We start from the raw sequence: 21,313 nt of genomic DNA, 5'->3' as shown, positions 1-21,313 counted from the left end.
GATAGAGGTTTACAAGATTATGCATGGGATGGAGAAGGTAGAGAAAGAAGTACTTTTCTCCCTTTCTCACAATACAAGAACTCGTGGGCATTTGATGAAATTGCTGAGCAGTAGGGTTAGAACGGATAAAAGGAAGTACTTCTTCACCCAAAGGGTGATTAACACATGGAATTCACTGCCACAGGAGGTGGTGGCTACAAGCATAGCCAGCTTCAAGAGGGGACTGGATAAACATGGAGCAGAGGTTCATCAGTGGCTATTATCCACAGGGTATTTTCCAATCTCTCTGTCTGGGGCAAGTGGTGCTCTGTATTCTTGGTGCTTGTGTGGGGGGGGGCAACAGTGGGAGGGCTTCTAGTGTCCTGGCCCCACTGGTGGACCTCCTGATGGCACCTGGTTTTTTTGCCACTGTGTTGCACTGGATGGGTAATTGGTCTGATCCAACATGGCTTCTCTTATGCTGTTATTACCTTCTCTTGCTGTGTTAGGAAAGGGAATTTTTGAAGAACTACGTTCAGCGGATAGTGGACGTCAGGCCCACTTTGGTCCTGGTTGAAAAAACGGTGGCCCATATTGCCCAGGAGCTGCTGCTGGAACATGGCATTACACTAGTCACGAATGTTAAGCCGGTAGGTGCGGGAATTCTCAATGGAGTTAGGGGTGCTCGCCTTTAAATATGAACCAGTGCAAAGGATAATGTTCTTGGAGACATAAACAAATAGGCTGTTCTCTGTCCAGTTACTAACTAGTTTAAGAATCTTTGCATTTGTATACAGCGAGTATAGCGCTGCCTTAGATGGCCCAGGCTAGCTTGATCTCATAGATCTTGGAAGCTAAGCATGATCAGCCCTGGTTAGGACTTGAATGGGAAACCTCCAAGGAAGTCCAGAGTTTCTATGCAGAGGCACGCAGGCCTGTAGCTAACCAGGGGCTCACGGGAAATGGCCCCCTGACAGTTTTGGAGGGCCCCTCACGCACAGGCTTCCCCTCTCCTTTCTGCACCATTTAAATTGCGTGGGGGGGGGTGCCCAAGAGTGGCCACTGCCCTTCTTTAAAGGGCCCACAAATCAGCTGATTAAGGGGGTCTAAATCCGCTGGATGGGCAACAGGAGCAGTCACCAGCCTCCTGCACAATTTAAAGAGCTCTTCCCCCATGGCCCCCCACGGCCCCCTATCCCCTCAGCCTCTAGCTATGGGGCTGGAGGCAGGTAATGGCAAGCCACCTCTAAATGTCCCTTGCCTTGAAAATACTATTGGGTTGCTGTCAGGCCTCGGATTCAGCAGGAGCTCACAGGAGCACAGCTCCTGAACCTTTCTGAGAGTTCCACCTCCTCCTTCCCACCTTGTCAATTGAATAGTAGGTAAAGCTGCATAACAATCCCTGGATGAGCTCCACCACCTATTTTTCTAAAAAACGTCCCCTGGTTGCTGTCAATCAGCTGTAACTTGATAGCACTTTCCACCTCTGCATGGTTTACATGGGGACTCTTAGAATAGCTTGGCTTTTCCCAAAGTCGCTAGTAGCTGGCTTGACTTTGCAAAAAGTTCAAGAATGATGCAGCCTGCAGGTGTGGAATTGGGGGACAGAGTTGCCTGCACCCCAGTCCCTTTCACACATGTCTTCTCATTGCACCTGTAAACATTCTTTTTTTAAATAATAAAAATTAACTTTATTAAAGTTGAGATTAGAATTACGCAGACAGCATTCAATACACATTGAATTAGTTTATGTAGAGTTACAGAGGTATAAAGTATCACACTGACAAAATGTATTTGTAGCAAAGAGTGATAACATTTCGTGTCCGAGAAAAGCATTTTTTATCGCCATCTCTGTAGTTGTACCCAAGCAAGTGGTATAAAGTTTTTGTTTACCAAGGAATCTAGTAAGGGGCGCCATTTTTTCAGTAAAGTTAGTTTGTTTAGGAAATTTCATTGCTCTGTGGATTTTATCTGAAATATTCTCCATTATATATTGATCCCACAGTTTGCAATACCATAGGCTGGGTGCTGCTTGGTTTTTCCATTTGGCGGCAGTTGGTGTTCTGGCAGTTCCAATAATTGTATTGATTTGTTTCTTGGAGGATACGTTCCTTGAGGCCAGTAGTTCAGCAGTAAGATTTCAGGTCTAAGTGGAATGTCAGGGGCTCACGGGAAATGGATATCAGTTTAATTTCCATCTTCTAGCGCCTACCAAGCAGACAACATGAACATCAAGTGCCCTCAAAAACAAGATTATATCAGACTAAGATCTAAGAGACGCTAGGTACGAATCCCCACTCATGCCATGGAAGTTTGCTGGGTGACTTTCAGCCAGTCACACACACTCAGTCTAATCTACCTCACAGCATTGTTGTGAGGACAAAACGAAAAAGGGGGGAAATGCTGATATCAGTTTAATTTGGGATAGTGCCTCCTTCTAGAATTTTTGTAAATACTGTTGCAGATTTTGGTTTCCAAGTGCCATATCTGTGTTTGGTCGAGTTTATACTTCCTGCCAGAAAGTAGACAATAGCTTTGATTTCGTCTGGTGTCTTAACCCAATGATTCTCAACCCGGGCCATACAGATCTTCAAATATTGAGAGGCAATTCTTAGGGTTTTAGATGAAGCTTCCTGCCTGTATGCAGTGAGTCCTGACAAACTTGCAAAGGAGGCGTTGGCTCATCCTACCTCACCCCCGAGCTGAGGTTAAAAATCTGGGTTTCTCTCCTTTGTTCTTGAGTGAATAGGAATCAAACAGGAATGCCTCATCCACACTTGGGCAAAAACAAAATGAAACACCTCCACCTGTTCTCCTCTATCCTTGAGGCTTTGAGTTCTGTCTTCCTTCTCGGCATTTGTCATGCCTTTACCTGAAGTTGACTGTGTGACACTCAACAGCACCATTTTAGACGTCGTAGGAACGTAAGAGAAGCCATGTTGGATCAGGCCAGTGGCCCATCCAGTCCAACACTCTGTGTCACACAGCAGCCAAAAAATCCAGGTGCCATCAGGAGGCCCCACTGATGGACCTCCTTATGGCACCTGGGTTTTTTGGCGCTGTGTGAAACAGAGCGTTGGACTGGGTGGGCCATTGGCTTGATCCAACATGGCTTCTCTTATGTTCCTACAACTTGTCTAGAATGGTGCTGTTGATGATGATGATGTTGATAATATCCTTATCATCAGCCTCATCTTGTTTTTGAGGGCACTTGATGTTCATGTTGTCTGCTTGGTAGGCGATAGAAGATGGAAATTTAAGGACCACAGCCCTTAGCCTGTGATTCTCTCTTGCTGCCCCATGCAAAGTGAGATGTACACATCCTTGATCTTACCAATGTCTTACAGCAAGTGTTGGACAGAGTAAGTCGAATGACTCAGGGAGACTTAGTGATGTCGATGGACCAGTTGTTGACCAAGCCACACCTGGGAACCTGCCACAAGTTTTACATCCAAGTGTTCCAGTTGCCTAATGGTAAGTAAACCTGAAAAGGCCTGGCCTAGTTTGCCCAGTAGTGGGTATTGAAGGGAGTTCTTTTTATATATATATGGAAAGCTCATTTTAAACTCTGATGAATGTTATGGCACACAATGTTCCCTCTAAGCTGCAGTCTTGTGAGCAAAAATTCTACTTTGTGAGCTACTGGCATTACAGTTGTGAGCTACTGCATAAATGAGTGGGCTCTGGGGCCATCCTTTCTGAGCTAAGAGAAAAATGTGTGAGCTGAAGGCTAAAAGTCTGTGAGCTAGCTCATGCGAACTCAGCTTGGAGGGAACACTGCACACAACACTAGCTTTGTTAACTGCAGCATATTTCCCCCTGCATTTCCTTTTCCATATTTCTTGTTGTGGCAGATTCATACTATTTTCCCCCTACCCTCCAAATGGCTCTTCATGATCATCTTTGTAGGGGAATTCCCGTGTTCTTCAGACCTCATGGGGAGGAAGCACAAACCTGCTTGTGCCAAGAACTTCTCAGAAATCAAGATGGCCTCTTCAGTGGCTTCACCTTCTCTGAGAAGTTCTCTCAGCCTGCCAGGCAACTTTGTTCTTCAGGCTGCTGGTGCAGACACCTCTGTTTTCACCAAGCCTCTGAGGAGGTCTTGGTCATTAGGGCTGCTCATCATCTATGGCTTTCTTCTGCTTGTTTTATTGACTTCATTTCTACCCCATTTCTGTCCCCGAAGGTGTCTTTCAGCATTTCCCCCCTTTTTCATTTTTTCCTCACAACAATGCTGCAAGGTAGATTAGACTGAGTGTGTGTGACTGGCTGAAAGTCACCCAGCAAACTTCCATGGCATGAGTGGGGATTCGTACCTAGCGTCTCTTAGATCTTAGTCTGATACTATAACCCAGGGGTGGCCAAACTGTGGCTTGGGAGCCACATGTGGCTCTTTCACACATATTGTGTGGCTCTTGAAGCCCTCAGTACCCCATTCGCTATCAGCTTGGAGAATGCATAAAGTTGCTTTCTTTCCCTCTCCTCCCCTCCCCTCCCCTCCTCTCCTCCTCTCCAATATTTGACATTTATTCTATGTGGCTCTTATGTTAAGCAGGTGGCCAACCTTGCTTATAACCTCTACATCACACTGGGTGTCTCTGCTGCTTGGCATCTCTTACATTCCTCTATTTATTGTGTGTGTTGGTTGTAACTACTTTTTTAGATGGTTGATCTTAATAACTGGAATTATTTAATTGTTTTAATTTAAAACAGTTTAGCTGCACATTACCCAAGATGCATTGGATCTGTATGTTTATTTGCCTTATGCTAAAACTGCCCGTCTCCATCTTCTTTCCTTCTCTTCTTCCACCCTATAACTTCCCAGAGCAAACAAAGACCTTGATGTTTTTTGACGGATGTCCGCAGCACCTGGGTTGCACTATTAAGCTGCGTGGTGCTGGCGAGTATGAGCTGGCTCGTGTAAAGGAGATCCTCATCTTTATGATCTGTGTGGCTTACCATTCCCAGCTAGAGATCTCCTTCCTCATGGACGAATTTGCCATGCCCCCGATGCTGGCCAGGAATGGCTCCCTTCTCTCTCCCTCCGAAAAGCAGTGGGGAGAAGAAAACGGGTATCAAAACCTGCCAAGCAGAGAAAGCAGCACGACAATAAAAGATGCAGATGTGTTTTCCGACAAGCTGCCGATTATCTCCGAATTGGTGTTGTCCGACAACATCGGCGCCTTGGAACAAAAAATTCTGACAGAAGATGACAGTGGTGACTTCCCAGTGGATTTAACAGCGTGCTTTACGCCAACACTGGTGCCGGAGCCACTGTTGGCCCTCCACCTGGGGATTTTAGACAGCGATCCGTTGGATAGCCTGCAGGATTTGGATAGTCTTCGGGAGCCGAACAGTCACACGAGAGTTTTTAGGGATCCCTTGCAAGATGACACCGGACTGTACATCACAGAAGAAGTGACCTCCTCAGAAGACCGCCTCAAATCCTTCTCCTTGGCCTTTAACCAAGAGCTGGAAGATGTAATTCTCTGCATTTCCCCCATAATCACCTTCCCGGAGCCCTTTCTGCTAACAGAGAGGGGCATGCGGTGCCCCACCAGGGAGTATTTCCCGGAGCAGGTTTATTTGTCTCCTCTCCTCAACAAGGAATGCAAAGAGCTGGAGAGCAGGAGGAAGAAGCAGCTGCTGAGGGACATCTGTGGGCTGCAGGCGATGAACGGGAGCACCCAGGCCAAACCCCTTCAGATCTTGCCCCCCCACGAGCTGGTGGTCAGCCGAATCGCAGAGTCCCTGAGCACCAGCAAAGAGCTGGCCACGATGCTGTCCGACTACCGGGCCAGGGGAGGGAGGATTGCTCAGAAAAGCTCGGATCCATTTGTTCAACCAAAAGAGGCCCCCGGCACGAAAGCAGAAGACTGCGAGAGGGGCTTTGTTCAGAATGAATCTTTATGGGCCCATAAAGTAAGTGACCATGTTTGAAGTGTGCTATTTTTGTTTTTTTGCATGTATATTTGCCTGTAAGGGGACTTAGAAAGAAGAGTGTGTATTTTTTTTAAGGAAAAGAGGATAACACATTAAACTGCGGTCCTTGGTGTTCTTTATTATAGTTCCTACTGCTATATGGGGCTTGAGCTTGAAGCAAGCTTCCATTACTCTTCAGGATTCTGATGCCTGCTTTCTGGTTGGCTGTTCTCTTAGAACCAGCCAATCAGGATACGAAGCATTTCTTCCAATAAATGCAAATGAAGGATCCTGGAGAGACCAATAGGAGGGATTGCCGGCAACCAAAGGGGGCACGTTTTACTCAGACGCTGTGTATATATTGAGTTGAGTTTCCTGTGTTGTTGTGACAGTTTTTCTTGAATACACTGTTGCTGCTTATTTAAGAGCTGAGTGAACTCACTTTACAATACTCGGATCAACAGGAAATCAGGATGACGTATTAAACCGGGGTGCTCGATCTACCGTTTTTTTCTAGACCTCCTCCTTTTCTTATTCTGTAAGCCCTTTCAGGCAGACATGTCTTGAGAAAAGGAGGAAGTACAGCTGCATTTTGCCACGCACATAAGCATTTGAGGATTGGGGCTCTTAGATAACTACATTGAGGCACAAAAGGGAATTTATTACAGCACAGGATTTTGTTTGTCAGCTCACTTCATCAGGCGCGCCGAAGTGTATATCCAATTATGTTGCTCCATACAATACAAATTAGATGACACCACATACTTATTACAAATTAGATAACACCACATACAGACTCGGTTGTAGCCTCAAAACAGAATAAAATCATTCATAGGTACAAACAGAAGGCATATGCAACCAAGACCAATTTCGGCCAATTGGTCAGATATATATTGCACACTGACTCCAAGCAATACCATAAATACTAAAAATAGGACCAATTTAAAATGATTTTACAAGAAATCACAATGACTCAAGGCAGGGATAAAACCTAGGGACCTCATTTTCAAATACCTTCTGCCCTGTTCATATGCTTGTGTCTTCAATTTTTGTCTTTTTCTCTTGGTCCAAGGGGTGGGGAGTGCCTCAGATTTTTACAAGATGGGGAAGAAAGTGCTTCTGTAATTTCAAGGCAGGTCCTTTCACATGACCTTTGGGGGTCTGCTAAGGGGATGAACAAAGCAGAGGAATATGAGATGGGCGTGCATTGCAAACGTGTCTTGTACTTCAGGCACCAAGGAACTGTGTGTCTGACCTGTCATTACATTATCCATTCCTAGACCATTCAGCCAAAACTGTTTGACTCAGACAACTGCGTAAAATAATTTTAAAACATATCGGGGCCCAAAAGGCTCACATTGCACAGAAAAAGTGCTCCTCTGCGTTTCAGCAGTAGATGATGGTGTGCAAGTCAGGAATGGTTTATTAACTCCCCGTTGTTTGTGCCTCCTCAGGTGGACTGCCTCAGCCCTCTGAATCACCAGAGGCTCTGCGTGTTGTTCAGCAGCTCTTCGACCCAATCCAGCAACGCTCCAAGCGCCTGCGTTAGCCCATGGTATGAAACCCCTTTGTCTGCATTGCCTGGTGAACTTAAATGAGCATCCTGGTTAACTTAAATATGCATCCTAATCCCCAAGGTGACATTTGCTTCAAATGTAAAGGGTAGGCGGGAGCAGTATGGCTTGCGAATCTTGTACATGATCTTGGGCATTGGACAAGAAAGATACAGGGAGCGGGTTGGAGATTTTGTAGGTCTTCCTCTGACTTCAGATCAGAAGACTTTCCAGGAGTGAGTGATGGAAAGTATTGGCAAGATGTGGCCTATTGATGGTAACCCCTCATGTGGTTTTCAAAACAAGAGATGTTCAGAGGTGGTTTGTTATTGTCTGCCTCTGCGTAGCAACCCTGGACTTCCGTGGTGGTCTCCCTTCCAAGTACTAACCAGGCCCAACCGTGCTTAGCATCGGAGGCCTGGCGAGATCCTGCTTGCCTGATCAAGGTCAGGGCTTTTGAAGAGAGCTGGAATGGGAGAAATGCCACACCCCCTTTGTGTTGCTGTCTTCTTCTTCCTCCTCTTCCTCTTCTGCTTCCTCCTACCTCCTCTGGTGACTGACTCCTACTGGGGGCATGGAGGATATTCACAGAGGTGGGTGAATAAAACCCGCCTCTGCCTCCCAGTCCTGGTATTCCAAGGAGGTCTCCTATCCAAGTACTTGCCAGGATCTACCCTGTTTAGCAAGAAGTGAGCCTTTTGGCTGACTAGGTCATGATGTCAAGTGTGCCTCTGAGTGTCATGATCTTTTATGCATGGATTGTTGTTTCAGTTTGTAGCTGTGGGATTTTATGGGTGATTCAAACCACTCCTGAGGGGGAAAGGGGTAGGATACAGGGGTCATTTTGTAGAAAAAGAGCTGCCGGAGCTCGTTAGCACAGCTCATTTGCATAACTCATTTGCATATGCCAACACCCCTAACATCGCCGGAAGGTGGACTAAATTATATCAACGCTCAGCGGCTGCCTTCAGATGCTTCTTGAATGAGAATTGTCATTGTAATATATGGCAGAGGACCTGCCTACCTTAGAGACCGTCTCTCCCCACGTGTTCCCCAGAGGGTGCTTAGATCTGGAGTCCAAAACTTGCTATTGATCCCTGAAGATTGAAAACAACCAGGGAAAGAGCTTTTTCCATTGCAGCTCCCCGATGGTGGAACCAACTGCCGCAGGAGGTCAGAGTCTTGCGAGACCTTGCCCGGTTCCGCAAGGCAGCATTATTTCACTTAGCTTTTAACTGAAACTGCTGATAATATCAGCTTTAAAGGATGCATAAGAATACCGAACGCCATCTGTGACCAAATAGTAGAAAGCACCGAACTGTTTTATACTGTTTAATGGTTTAATCAATGCTCAATTTAACTGTTTTATTCTCATTTTATGATCTGTTGTGAGCTGCCCTGAGCCTGCGTAGGCGGGGAGGGTGGGATATGAATCAAACAAATCAAATCATAAAACCTTCCTCACATCAGACTTTTTAAATTGCTTTCTCCTATGTGTCCACAGAGGCATGAAGAAGATTTCCATCTGTCTGTTTTGTATGTTTTGGTTCTTTCTCCATTTTTTGTTGAGGAGGGCGATATGAGAAAGTTTGTCAAATCTTAGAATTCAGCAAAATTCTCACAGGGGATTTGAACAGTGGAGCCCAGAAGCAAGTATTTGGGCAACGGGGAGGGGGGCGGTAAGAAAGAAAGAGCGCAATCAAAATGTTGAGGTTCCAGAGCTCTGCTCCTGTGAGCTCCTGCCCAAAATGAGGTCTGGAAGGATATAAATGCTTTGATATAGAACACTCATGGGCTATGTTTGGGCCAAGTGGAAGTCCTCTTGAACATTTTTTGGGGGGAATACAGTACAAGACTTTTCAAACCATTAAAAAAGAGTATTATCTTCTCTTGTCATTGCAGGATTGTGACGATGGAATTCTATGGAAAGAATGATCTCACTTTGGGAGTGTTTCTTGAAAGATATTGCTTCAGGTGAGATTCTTTTTTTCGATCGCTCTCGACAGTGGGATGGACTCTATCCTATCACACGCTGAGGAAAGCTGGAAGTCTTCCTTCAGCCTGAAGAGTATTGTTGCCAACTCTGGGTTGGGAAATTCCTGGAGATTTGGGAGTGGAACCTGGGAGACTGGAGTTTGGAGAGGGGAAACCTTAGCGGGATACAGTCCACCCTCCACAGCTGACTGTCTTGGTTTGGAGAAGAGATTTAAAGAGAAAAATGCCTTCTCCATGCCGGCCAGGGCGGTGGGGGCTTCGAGAGCCTCATGGTATGTGTGAAAGGGCCACATGGGGCTCTTGAGCCACAGTTTGGTCACCCCTGATCTAGTCCTTCCATCTTCTGTGGGCCAGTCCGTTAGGGAAGAGCACACCTGTCTCTCCTCCATTCCAGTGCCTTCGCACTTTCCTTGTAAGCCTTGTTATTCCAAGCACAGACAAGCTTCGTTGTTTTCCTTTGAACCCATCCCACTTTATCTGCTCATTCATTCATTCATTCATTCATTCATTCATTCATTCATTCTATTTAATGTTTATACTGCCTTTCCCTGTAGACAGGGCTCAGGGTGGAGTACAATGAAAGATAAAATGACCGGATTCAAACGAATATAAGATTAAAACATTAAAATTACAGTGGTCAACTTAAGTAGGTGGAAATCAGGAACTTCCAGTTGTGCCACTGCCTTGTGGGGGTGGGGCAGGGGGTAAGAATGCCAGCCAGATGGACGCCGTTGCTGTCCTCAACCAAGTGCTCAGTGGAACATCTCTGCCTTACAGACCCTGTGGAACTGCATTAAGTCCCGCAGGGCATGGATGTTAGTAGGGGTAGAATTCTAGCAGGAGCTCCTTTGCATATTAGGCCACACACTCCTGATGTAGCCAATCCTCCAAGAGTTTACAAGGCTCTTTTTGGTAAGCTCTTGGAGGATTGGCTACATCAGGAGAGTATGGCCTAATATGCAAAGGAGCTGCTACTAGAATTCCATCCCTGGATATTAGAATGTCAACACAGAACATAACAGGAAGAGGCATGGTATAACAGCCGCAGGACGGAGAAGAGCGGCAAATTGAAGATGATCAGTTATTTTATGTGAGAGGTGTTTTAGTAAAGATTTTTGGTTTCCAGAGGTACAGCACGAGGTGAAGCAAAGGGGAGAATCATTGTTATATCCAGACAGGGCTTTTTTTTTGTAGCAGAACTCCTTTGCATATTAGACCACACCCACCCTGATGTAGCCAATCCTCCTGGAGCTTACAGTAGGCTCTGTACTAAGAGCCCTGTAAGCTCTTGGTGGATTGGCTACATCAGAGGATATGTGGCTTAATATGCAAAGCAGCTCCTGCTGCAAAAAAAGCCCTGTATCCAGAAAGAACAAACTGAAAAGGCTGCCCAGGCTGGGACATGCTGCCCTCACCACTCTCCTTCTTTGTTTCCAGGCCCTCTTACCAGTGCCCTAGCATGTTCTGTGAAACTCCCATGGTGCACCACATCCGTCGCTTTGTCCACGGGCAAGGCTGCGTGCAAATCATCCTGAAGGAACTGGACTCCCCGGTGCCTGGCTACCAGCACACCATCCTGACGTACTCCTGGTGTAGAATATGCAAGCAGGTAATTGTTATTTTATCATTTTTAAATTATTAAATTGGATTTTTAAACCACCCTCCCCTATAAAATAGGGCTCAGGGCGGTGTACATCAAGGACCATTGACAAAGTTTGCAGTTTCTAAAGGTCAGCATTTGCATTTACAGTTCTAAAACGTGAGATTGTAACAGATAAAGGGAAGGGTGGAATTCTAGCAGGAGCTCCTTTACATATGAGGCCACACCCCCTGATGTAGCCAGTCCTCAAATAGCTTACAGGGCTCTTAGTACAGGGCCTATTGTAAGATCCAGGAGGATTGGCTACATCAGGGGGTGTGGCCTAATATGCAAAGGAGTTCCTGCTACAAAAAAAGCCCTGGTTCTCCAAGCTTAAAATTGGGTTGCAAGATGGACCTGGTGGCTAGCAAGGGTGTCAGAAAGTGGATGGAGGCAGGACTCGTTTTTGAACAAGAAGGAATTTTGCTCAGACCGCTGTAGGTAGTCCCACTGGATAAACATACCTTTATGAAGGATGCCCACTTAGCTAGAGATCAATTTCGCAAGACTTGGTGTAATATAGAGATTTAGTCTGTGCTATGGATTGGGAAATGCACAATTTTAATCTGTCTTCTACTCACGAAACCGTGTTTTCTTGGCCCCACATCAGCAATAATATTCCTGTCTCGCAGGGCTCTTGTCAGTTACAGCAAGGTAATGTACATGGAGTGTTTTGAATACACACCCATACACTTTACCCATGCCAAGGTACTATTAATATCGCTGACTGACTTAACACTCTCAGGAGACTTGCTTAGCTTCATATTCTGCCACTATAAATAAAGCCAAGTGGGTGCATACTTGCGATTCATCTAAGAAATGCTGAAACATTGGATCTGGTTGAGTGGATTTTGTGTCTGTGATTCATTCAGTTTTTCACTTCTGAAGGTAACGCCAGTCGTCCCGCTTTCCAACGACTCATGGTCAATGTCGTTCGCCAAATACCTTGAGCTGCGTTTCTATGGGCATCAGTACACGCGCAGAGCCAATGCTGAGCCTTGTGGCCACTCCATACACCACGACTACCACCAGTATTTTTCGTACAATCAGATGGTGGCCTCTTTTAGGTAACGCTGGCTTTTGTTCGGAAGAGGCTTCAAGCCTCTCAGGAGGGAGGGCATGTTGTTCCCTGGGAAGTTCCACTGACTTAAATGGTAGGGTTAGAATGGATGAATGCTGTCTAGTTCAGGGGTCTCCAACCCTGGTACTCATGGGCACCGTGGTGGCTGCTGACATCTTTTCTGGTGCCTGCCTAATAGGAAGTGGGTTGTTTTTAGGAGGTGGGGCTTTTGCAAATCTGATTGGCCACTGGAGATTTGGTAGGCTATGTAGATCTTCACTGTGTGACTGAGAGTAAGCTATAGCAGTCATTTTGTGGCTGGCTCCACCCCCTGCAGCAACCATTTTGTGGCTGCCTTTTCCGCCACCCTATTTCAGAGTTCCAAAGATGCCTGCAGGTTTAAAAAAGGCTGGGGACCACTGGCTTAGTATTCAATGTAATGTTAAATTGAAGGATGGTGTCATTTCCAGGAACAAATGAGGCTTGCAGTATCAGTCATTGCCAGACATAGGGTTCAAATTGTGACTCTGCTCAGCAAAGTTGAAAGTCTTTTTTCCCACCTAAGAAAACTTCCCACAACAGAAAGTGTCTTCTTGGGCTGCAAAGGAAGGCTTCAAAGCATGCTAGAGCAATGCGACACTGGCTGGATATTTGGTTGCTTCAGACTCCAAAAGATCACCATGTGATTGAGGCTTATTCTACTGTAGTCAGACTGCCAAATCTCACAGACTCAGAGGGGTCAAGCTCATTTGTTATGAAGGACAGATCTGACATCAATGTCACTTTGTCAGGCCAGGCCATGTGTGCTGTAAAATGTCATGCAGAAATTATTGGATTTATATCCTGCCCTATACTCTGAATCTGAGTCTCAGAGCAGCTCACAAATCTCCTTTACCTTCCTCCCCCAGAACGGACACCCTGTGAGGTGAGTGGGGCTGAGAGAGCTCTCCCAGAAGCTGCCCTTTTAAGGACAACTTCTGTGAAAGCTATGACTGACCCAAGGCCATTCCAGCAGCTGCAAGTGGAGGAGTGGGGAATCAAAACCCAGTTCTCCCAGATAAGAATCCACACACTTAACCACTACACCAAACTGGCTCTCCTAGATTCCCTCCATCCTTAGTTCTCATCCCTTCTGCGTTTGCCATCAAAGTGACAGGACTGAGGGGAAGGCCTGACAGAGAGGCTGTTACCAAAATCTCCAGGGGATGCTTTTTGTCCTCCAACGACTCCAGTTTGATGTAGTGGTTAAGTGTGCGGACTCTTATCTGGGAGAACCAGGTTTGATTCCCCACTCCTCCACTTGCACCTGCTGGAATGGCTTTGGTTCAGCCATAGCTCTCATAGGAGTTGTCCTTTGTATAAACAATTTTATTAGTAACATATGGTAGTAGAACTATTTCTACAGCTTATAAAAAAAGCCTTAAGATGAAAGCATCATTCTACCCCACATCTTACTTTCCTCCCACCCCACCCCCCAATAATTGACCCCCGCCAGTGTTATTTTTTAGAAAACAGATATTAAAGGTACCTTTAACTATCAAGAAAAAACAAAAATTGATTAAGAAAGAAAAAAAAAACCCTTCAAAAGTTATATTCTTGTCTTAAAGGTCTTAATCTTCAAAAATTGTCCAGTGTCCTTTTATTTTCCACTCTTTTTCTACATATCTTCTGAATTTCTTCCACTCCCGATTAAAGAGTTCTAAATCGCAGTCTCTTAATTTTCTTGTTAGCTTATCCATTTCACTCCATGACATAACTTTTAAAGTCCAGTCCCATTTTTCTGGTATTTTTTCTTGCTTCCACAACTGCGCATACAATGTCCTAGCAGCTGAGAGCAAGTACCATATTAAAGTTCTATCTTCTTTTGGAAAATTCTCCATTTGTAATCCCAGCAAAAATGTCTCTGCTTCTTTTTTAAATTCATATCCTAGGATCTTAGATATCTCTTGTTGAATCATCTGCCAAAACATTTTAGCTCTTTCACAAGTCCACCACATATGGTAGAAAGAGCCTTCATGCTTTTTACTCATAGGAGTTGTCCTTGAATGGGCAGCTTCTGGGAGAGCTCTCTCAGCCCCACCTACCTCACAGGATGTTTATTGTGGGGAGAGAAGATAAAGGAGATTGTGACCACTCTAAGATCTGAGATTCAGAGTATAGGGCGGAATATAAATCCAATATCATCACCTACATCTCCATCTCCGTCTCCTTCTCCTCCATCATCTCCTGCATCTCCTCCATCACCTCCTGCATCTCCTCCTTTTTCTTTCTTTTTCCTTCCTTTCTCAAGGCTCCCAAACATCTGATATTCTATGTGGCTCTTACATTAAGAAAGTTTGGCCACCCCTGCTGTATACCTTTCAGGTTCTTAATTCCAGTTTCTGGGTTAAGCTTCCCCCCCCCCCTCTTTGTTTTTCTTTTCTAGTGTGTGTAGTCTTGCCAGGAGATCCTAAGAATGTCTGGCAGCCAGACACCTGAAGTTCTAGCTCTTTTAACATTATGCACCATTAGGTGGCGAGGTAGATTTCTTTTTTTTAAGGCAAGAGACATTTCTGAGGTGAATGGCTATTGCCTGCCTCTTCATAACAGCCCTGGTATTCCTTGGAGGTCACTCTTCCAAATATTAGCCAAGGGTGACTTCACTTGGCTCCCAAGATCTGATGAGATCGGGCTAGCCTGTTGAAGTGTGCTTCTCAAACGTAATGCTTTTGTGTTGATGGGGAACACGACTGCACTTTCAGACAGCTCTGTGCGAAACGTTAGGATGTTGTCTCCTGTACAGATTTTGTTCTAATATCCTGGCTTGACTTTAAAGGTTTTGCTTTATTGCTCTACTTGTAAGCCACCTTGAACGTGTCGCTTTTCTGAATAAATAATTATCGCAAAGGAAAGCTTTAGCACGTGAGCTTACTTAGCACGTTGTGCCAGACCTTGGTTTAACCTGAACCACGGCTTGGTGCTAAATCTGAATTGTGAGCTGTAATCTGGGACTTGACGGCTTTCAGTTTTGACAATTGTTTTTCTCTTTTTGAAGTTATTCTCCTATCCGGTTGCTTGAGGTGTGCGTGCCACACCCCAAGATCTACATCAAACGTCGGGTTCCATTAAAGGTTACCATTCTTCAAGACCTGAAAGATTTTGCTCAAAAGTAAGACTCCCTTCCCTCCACATGGCACTATTAGTCTTTTGTTCCATGGCAATTAACATCATGGTCCTTCTATCTTGTTTGTGTAGCTTATTTACAGAAGAACTGCTTATGCAGGTATTTTGGGATTAAGTTACTGTCTTCAAGGAGATAGAGATCACTCTGTCTCTCTGGCAAAATCTGCTTAATGTCTACAGGGCTTTTTTTGTTGCAGGAACTCCTTTGCATATTAGGCCCCACACCCCTGATGCAGCCAATCCTCCAAGGGCTTATAGGGTTCTTCTTACAGGGCTTACTGCAAGCTCTTGGGGGATTTGCTACACCAGGGGGGCATGGCCTAATATGCAAAGGAGTTCCTGCTTACAAAAAAAAGCCCTGGGTGTCTAGTTCCATTCGGAATATTTTGGACTGTGGTTTAACTTCTGAAAATCTCCTGCCGGCAGGGTGTCCCTGGTGTACGCTGCTGTGGATGAACGCCTCACCTCTCTGAAAACAGATACCTTTAGTAAAACGAGGGAGGAGAAGATGGAAGACCTCTTTGCACAAAAGGAGGTAATGTACCAAATGAAATGCAGGAGGAATCTAACACCTGTGGGTAGAGCATCCTGAAGGGGTTTTCAGCTGGACAGGTTTCTTCAGGGCTTTTTTTTGTAACAGGAACTCCTTTGCATATTAGGCCACACCCCTCTTATGTTGCCAATCCTCCAAGAGCTTACAGAGATCTTCTTATAGGGCCTACTGTAAACTTTTGGAAGATTGGCTGCATCAGGGGTGTGTGGCCTAACATGAAAGGAGTTCCTGCTACAAAAAAAAGCTCTGGGTTTCTAGTTTGTGCAACATAGCAGGAAGGTCTGTGCTGCAGCTTAGATAAGGATTAGGGGAAATGGGACTCGAGGCATGTGATCTGTGCTTGGTGGCCACCTAGGAAGACGGCTCTAGGAGAACGTCTGGGGTAGGGGGAAGGAATAGGCTCTTTTGCCTGAGAAGGACTTCTGCCAGACATTCTGCTGTTTCCTCTGCTAGATGGAGGAAGTTGAGTTCCGGAACTGGATTGAGAAAATTCAAGCAAGGATGCTCTCGGCATCTCTGGACACTCCTCAGCAGCTGCAGTCAGTCTTCGAATCTCTGGTCACAAAAAAACAGAACCTCTGTGAGATGCTTCAAGCGTGGAATAACAGGTGAGAGGGTGACAGCTCTAACTGGGGGGGGGGGGGGACAAATTTGCTTAATTGTAAGAGCCACATAGAATAAACATTAGATGTTTGAGAGCTGAAAGACATGAATGAGGAAGGAAGGAAGAAAAATTGATGGGGAGGAAGGAGGAAGGGAGAGGTGGAAAGAAAGCAGTTTTAAGTGCATTTTCCAAGCTTCCGGCTGGCTTGGCTCGGAGAAGTGATTTAAAGAGAGAAATGCCTTCTCCAAGCCAGCTGACAGGATGGTGGGGGCTTTGACAACCATACAATATGTGTAAGAGAGCCACATGTGGCCCCTGAGCCACAGTTCGCCCCCCCCCCCGGTTCTAACTTTCTTGGGGTTCTTGGGTCTCTGAGCTGTTACGACTTGTATCAGTTGCAGTTTCCCTCCATTCTTTTGAATAGTACTGGATGAATGGAAATGTCAGTGTTTGCCATGAATTTGTTTTTCCCAGTAATAGTCTTTTTATTTTCTTCAAAACCCAAGAACACAAAGAAATACAAACAAAACCAACAACAACAAAACAAACAAAACATAACAACATAACATAAATTAGGGTGGAGAATGCAGCTTCCATATAAAACCATCCAACAATGGACAACCGTGTATCTCCTTCACAATATTTCTAACTCTTCACTCAACATAGCACCTTATTAACCTTTTAACCGGCTTCATTCACTAAAAAAACAAACAAGCCACATACCATTATTTACTTTCTTTCTACTTCTCCCTCCCTCCCCATCTATTTTCCTTCCTTCCTTCCTTCCTTCCTTCCTTCCTTCCTTCCTTCCTTCCTTCCTTCCTTGATCATTTGTGTAGACTAGAGTTAGTTTTGACCTTCTCTTCCTCCCCAACCATGGAGTTTCTCCTAAGACCTTAATCTTTTGTTCAGTAATTTTCAATAATTGATCTGTTAAGACTTTCCAACTTGCCTCACCCATTTTTCTATTAAAGGTACTATAATCTTCCCTCTGAGAAGAATGCTTTCTATTATGGGCTGAATTACCCTTATATAAATCCTCTGTTTCTTCCTCTGTATCCAAGGGCTCCATTTCTGTTACTACTACCAGTGCATCACTTGAACCATGTGAAATGCCGTCGTCTTGTTTTTGTTCCAGAACTTCTTGAGGTCTCAAACTATAAATTATCTGTTCCATCTCAGGACTAACTAACTTTCCTTCTTTAATCACTTGAGTTGTCTTATCTACCTACAATATTTGATTAGCAACCTTCACTTTAATATCAAGAGGTTTTAAAGACTGAGTTAAGTTCAGAATCTTTTCCTTAGTTCCTATTATTTGTTCCTGTAGGTTATCCATTTTTGAATTCAACCCACCCATCTGCTCTGCTAGATTCACCTGCATCTGATTCAATACTGTCCCAAAATAGATTTGCATATTATCTTGTAATTTTTTGATCATGTCTTGAAATATTGTGGGTCCCATTGATTCTGGAGCACCCATTGAGGCTGCTGACTTGACCAACATACTCATATATTAAATATTATATTTTCAACCTAAAGACCAATGTCCTTATTTATACTAGTATTCAGGGAGGGGTATTTTCCTTTCTTATTCATCTCGATTGTGCATAAGTAGTTTGGCAGATTACCTTTCTACTAGTAATTTTTTTCCTATCTATTTTTCATTTGGAATTGATTTTCAATACAATTGATTCTCAGTACAGTAGATTATCAATACAATGATCACAAAATATTTCTTAATTATAACTCTTAAGTGCTGTTGCTTATCATTTGTTGCCATGAATTTGTTTTTCTATCAACGTTTTTTCTGCAGTTGGTCAGTCACGGGCAGCCATGAAGGCCCAGGTTTCTTTGTAAACACTGAGCTTTTCTACATACTTGACATGAGCATGGATCTTCTGGACATCTGCTCTCCAAATGCATTTTCACAGTCATAGAGTCAGTTTATTTTCTTCTGCAGATGCCTTAAATAATCAGGATTTTCAAGGGAAGGTGCTGTCATCTGGTGCCTGAAAACTTCCCCTTTTATTTTTGCGCATGTTTTGTATCCATATCATGGCCATGTTTTTTTAAAAAGGCACTAAAATATCATACGCTGTCACAATGATAGGTCAAGCAAGTTCTCCAAATTCCCAGCTTTAATTTCAAAAAAGTGAGTCTTTGTCCCCTTCCCTGGCCGAGATATGTTTTTTCCCCTATATCTCTGCAAGCGAAGGGGCTAGAGATGTAGTGTTTTTTTAAAAGAAATGAAAACCGGGAATTCAGAAAACCTGCTTGACCTGTCATTGCAGCATATTGATACTTTAGTTCCATTAAAAAAAATATGAAACCACTCATCTTCAGGTGGGGGGGAGGAGGAGAGGGAGTGGTTTGATGATAGTTCAGTCATCCAGAAGCAGGCTGGAGAGTGGATGGGACAAAGGAATCCAACAGGAACATCACATACGAAGAAAAAGGCGACTCTGATTCATCTTCCAGGAAAACAGTGGGGGGAAAGTGGTCTGAAAAGAACCAGAAAAATAATAACTGAAGTGAAAACCAGGGCTTTTTTTGTAGCAGGAACTCCTTTGCATATTAGGCCACACACCCCTGATGTAGCCAATCCTCCAAGAGCTTACAGGGCTCTAAGTACAGGGCCTACTTTAAGCTCAAGGAGGATTGGCTACATCAGAGGGGAGTGGCCTAATATACAAAGGAGTTCCTGCTAGAAAAAAAAAGGCCTGGTGAAAACTAAAGACACAAAAATGCATGCAGAAATAAGGGGATAAATCAAAGCAGTAAGGGGTCAAAACTGACCAAAAAAAGAAACCACGGAAAAGCTTGTTGTCTAAGTAAATAGTCCCTGTACTGAGAATGAGTTCATGCGAGTTTGGGCTGCAAGCAAGCAAGTGAATGTAAGCACAGAAAAATCTCCTTTGGAAGTTCTGAAGTGCACATTTGAATCAAAACCCTGTAAATGTCATTTCAGTCTGGGATGAAGATCAGTGATGGTTGCCAGTGATGTGGAGTGATACTATTAGCAGGAGTCTGTTCCAGACTGCTTTCTTCTGTAAAGCAGAAGAGGTGGGGTGGGGTCAGGTGTGAAGGGAGATTGGGTTCAGACCACCTGATGGAACTAAGCCTTTAACAATTTAGGGGCTGAATGGGTTATTGGGGAAAACAGATTTGATCAGCTAGATGTCCTTCCTTCCACTCAGTTCATACCCCGAAAAGAAAACCTGTTTCCAGTGTTGGTATGATTTGTGGTCCTAAGATATATGGGAACAGTAACTCAAATCCTATTTGCAGGCTACAGGATCTCTTCCAACAAGAGAAAGGCAGGAAACGCCCCTCGGTGCCCCCTAGTCCCGGAAGACTGAGGCAAGGTGAAGAGAGCAAGGTAGTGAATTCTGTTGTTTGGAACAAAGAACTTTAAAGCTGCTTTCTATCTCCAACTAGAGTTGCAGAGTGTTCCTTTTCATCATTTTTAAATGTAATTTTTATTTAAACCAAACAGTGGTACAGCTTAATCATATATAAAGGTAAAAGATAAAGGTAGTCCCCTGTTCGAACACTGGGTTGTTACTGACCCATGGGAAATTCGTGGGGGCAGCATAGCAAGAACCGAGGTTCGCAAAGCATGATCGAGCCTGGTTCATGATAAATTTCGGTTCGTAATCTGGTTTGCACCTATCCCTAGTTGTAAGATTAAGTCACTCATTTATGTGATCAAATGGAAACTGTTCCCTAGTATTTTGTTCTGCCGCTCTGTTCTAAGCACAGAAAGTCCCACAGAGTTCAGTAACTCCTGAGTTAAAATGTGTGTAGAATTGTGGCTATAAGAGTGAAAGCCCAAGTCAACAATTAAGAGCGAAAACAAGTCTCCAACTTGGTAGCTCTCTTGAATAAAGTGGAGTACTATAGTAGGAGGAAAACCAAGCTTGAGTAGTCAAAGCAGCTTCATGGTAGCCATCTTGTCTCTAGTGGGTTGACAGTCATCAGGGCAAAAGGGCAGAAATGCAGATCTGAAACCCAGCAGGAACCATGTGCTCCCTTTCTCTTCCACAGATCAGCTCAATGGACGCCTCACCCCGAAACATCTCTCCAGCAGTCCAGAATGGCGACAAAGGTACCTTTTGCGTTCTCTTAACAAGCCTTGCAACAAAAGTGAAACAGATTGGCTGTTACTCCATCTATGTAAAGTGGCAAGAGGCAAAAAATCATTTGCTGTGTTTTTGCTAACTTAAAAGAATTTTTCCAACGAAGCAGAGGTGTATGTGTAATATTGCCTAGACCAGTGGCCCCCCCCAACCTTTTTGGCACCAGGGACCGGTTTTGTGGAAGACAATTTTTCCACAGACCGGTGGGGGTGTTGGGGTTTTTGCTGCCCCAGGCTGCCCCCGCACCTCATCCCTGCCCCCCACGGGGGTCTTTAAATAAGGAGTAGGTTAAGGTCTCTGCCTCACTCTTCGGCCCGGTCGCTAACAGGCCACAGACTGGTACCGGTCCATAGCCCAGGGGTTGGGGACCCCTGGCCTTGACGTTCCGAATGTCTGTATGAGGTGAGCTGGAGTAATCTCTTGTCGGCATCTTCACTTCACAGAGGACCGTTTTCTGACAACCTTGTCGAGCCAGAGCTCCACCAGTTCTGCTCTCCTCCAGCTTCCCACCCCTCCTGAAGTTGTGTCAGACCAGTTGACCGGGGGGACTTCCTTTGCCAGCGTGCTCCCTGAACCTGAGACCACGAGCAGCACTGAAGGTACCAACGTCCTTTTGTTGATCTCATTTCATCCAGTTGCTAAAACGTTACCTGAATCGTGCCAGTGAAACAAATTATCTTGTTGACAGCCTGGGTTTCTTTCTC

At 44.7% G+C, this 21,313-nt stretch overlaps 1 protein-coding gene across 1 annotated transcript in view; it reads left to right on the top strand.

The window, feature by feature from the left end:
* Positions 1-21,313, top strand: part of PIKFYVE (phosphoinositide kinase, FYVE-type zinc finger containing) — a 93,569-nt gene that overhangs the window by 49,698 nt on the left and 22,558 nt on the right. The window contains exons 17-29 of the mRNA XM_060257462.1: positions 489-629; positions 3,327-3,453; positions 4,805-5,901; positions 7,356-7,456; positions 9,357-9,428; positions 10,887-11,058; positions 11,977-12,155; positions 15,183-15,296; positions 15,737-15,845; positions 16,317-16,471; positions 19,759-19,849; positions 20,518-20,578; positions 21,053-21,208. Coding sequence (XP_060113445.1) covers positions 489-629; positions 3,327-3,453; positions 4,805-5,901; positions 7,356-7,456; positions 9,357-9,428; positions 10,887-11,058; positions 11,977-12,155; positions 15,183-15,296; positions 15,737-15,845; positions 16,317-16,471; positions 19,759-19,849; positions 20,518-20,578; positions 21,053-21,208 — 2,575 coding nt within the window. The remainder of the gene's footprint in view (positions 1-488; positions 630-3,326; positions 3,454-4,804; positions 5,902-7,355; positions 7,457-9,356; positions 9,429-10,886; positions 11,059-11,976; positions 12,156-15,182; positions 15,297-15,736; positions 15,846-16,316; positions 16,472-19,758; positions 19,850-20,517; positions 20,579-21,052; positions 21,209-21,313) is intronic.

Source organism: Heteronotia binoei, chromosome 16 (assembly GCF_032191835.1).
Source record: "Heteronotia binoei isolate CCM8104 ecotype False Entrance Well chromosome 16, APGP_CSIRO_Hbin_v1, whole genome shotgun sequence".
In the NCBI taxonomy this organism is placed as follows: domain Eukaryota; kingdom Metazoa; phylum Chordata; class Lepidosauria; order Squamata; family Gekkonidae; genus Heteronotia; species Heteronotia binoei.
The sequence above is the reverse complement of the archived record's forward strand: the minus strand, read 5'-3'. Positions and strand labels throughout refer to the sequence as shown.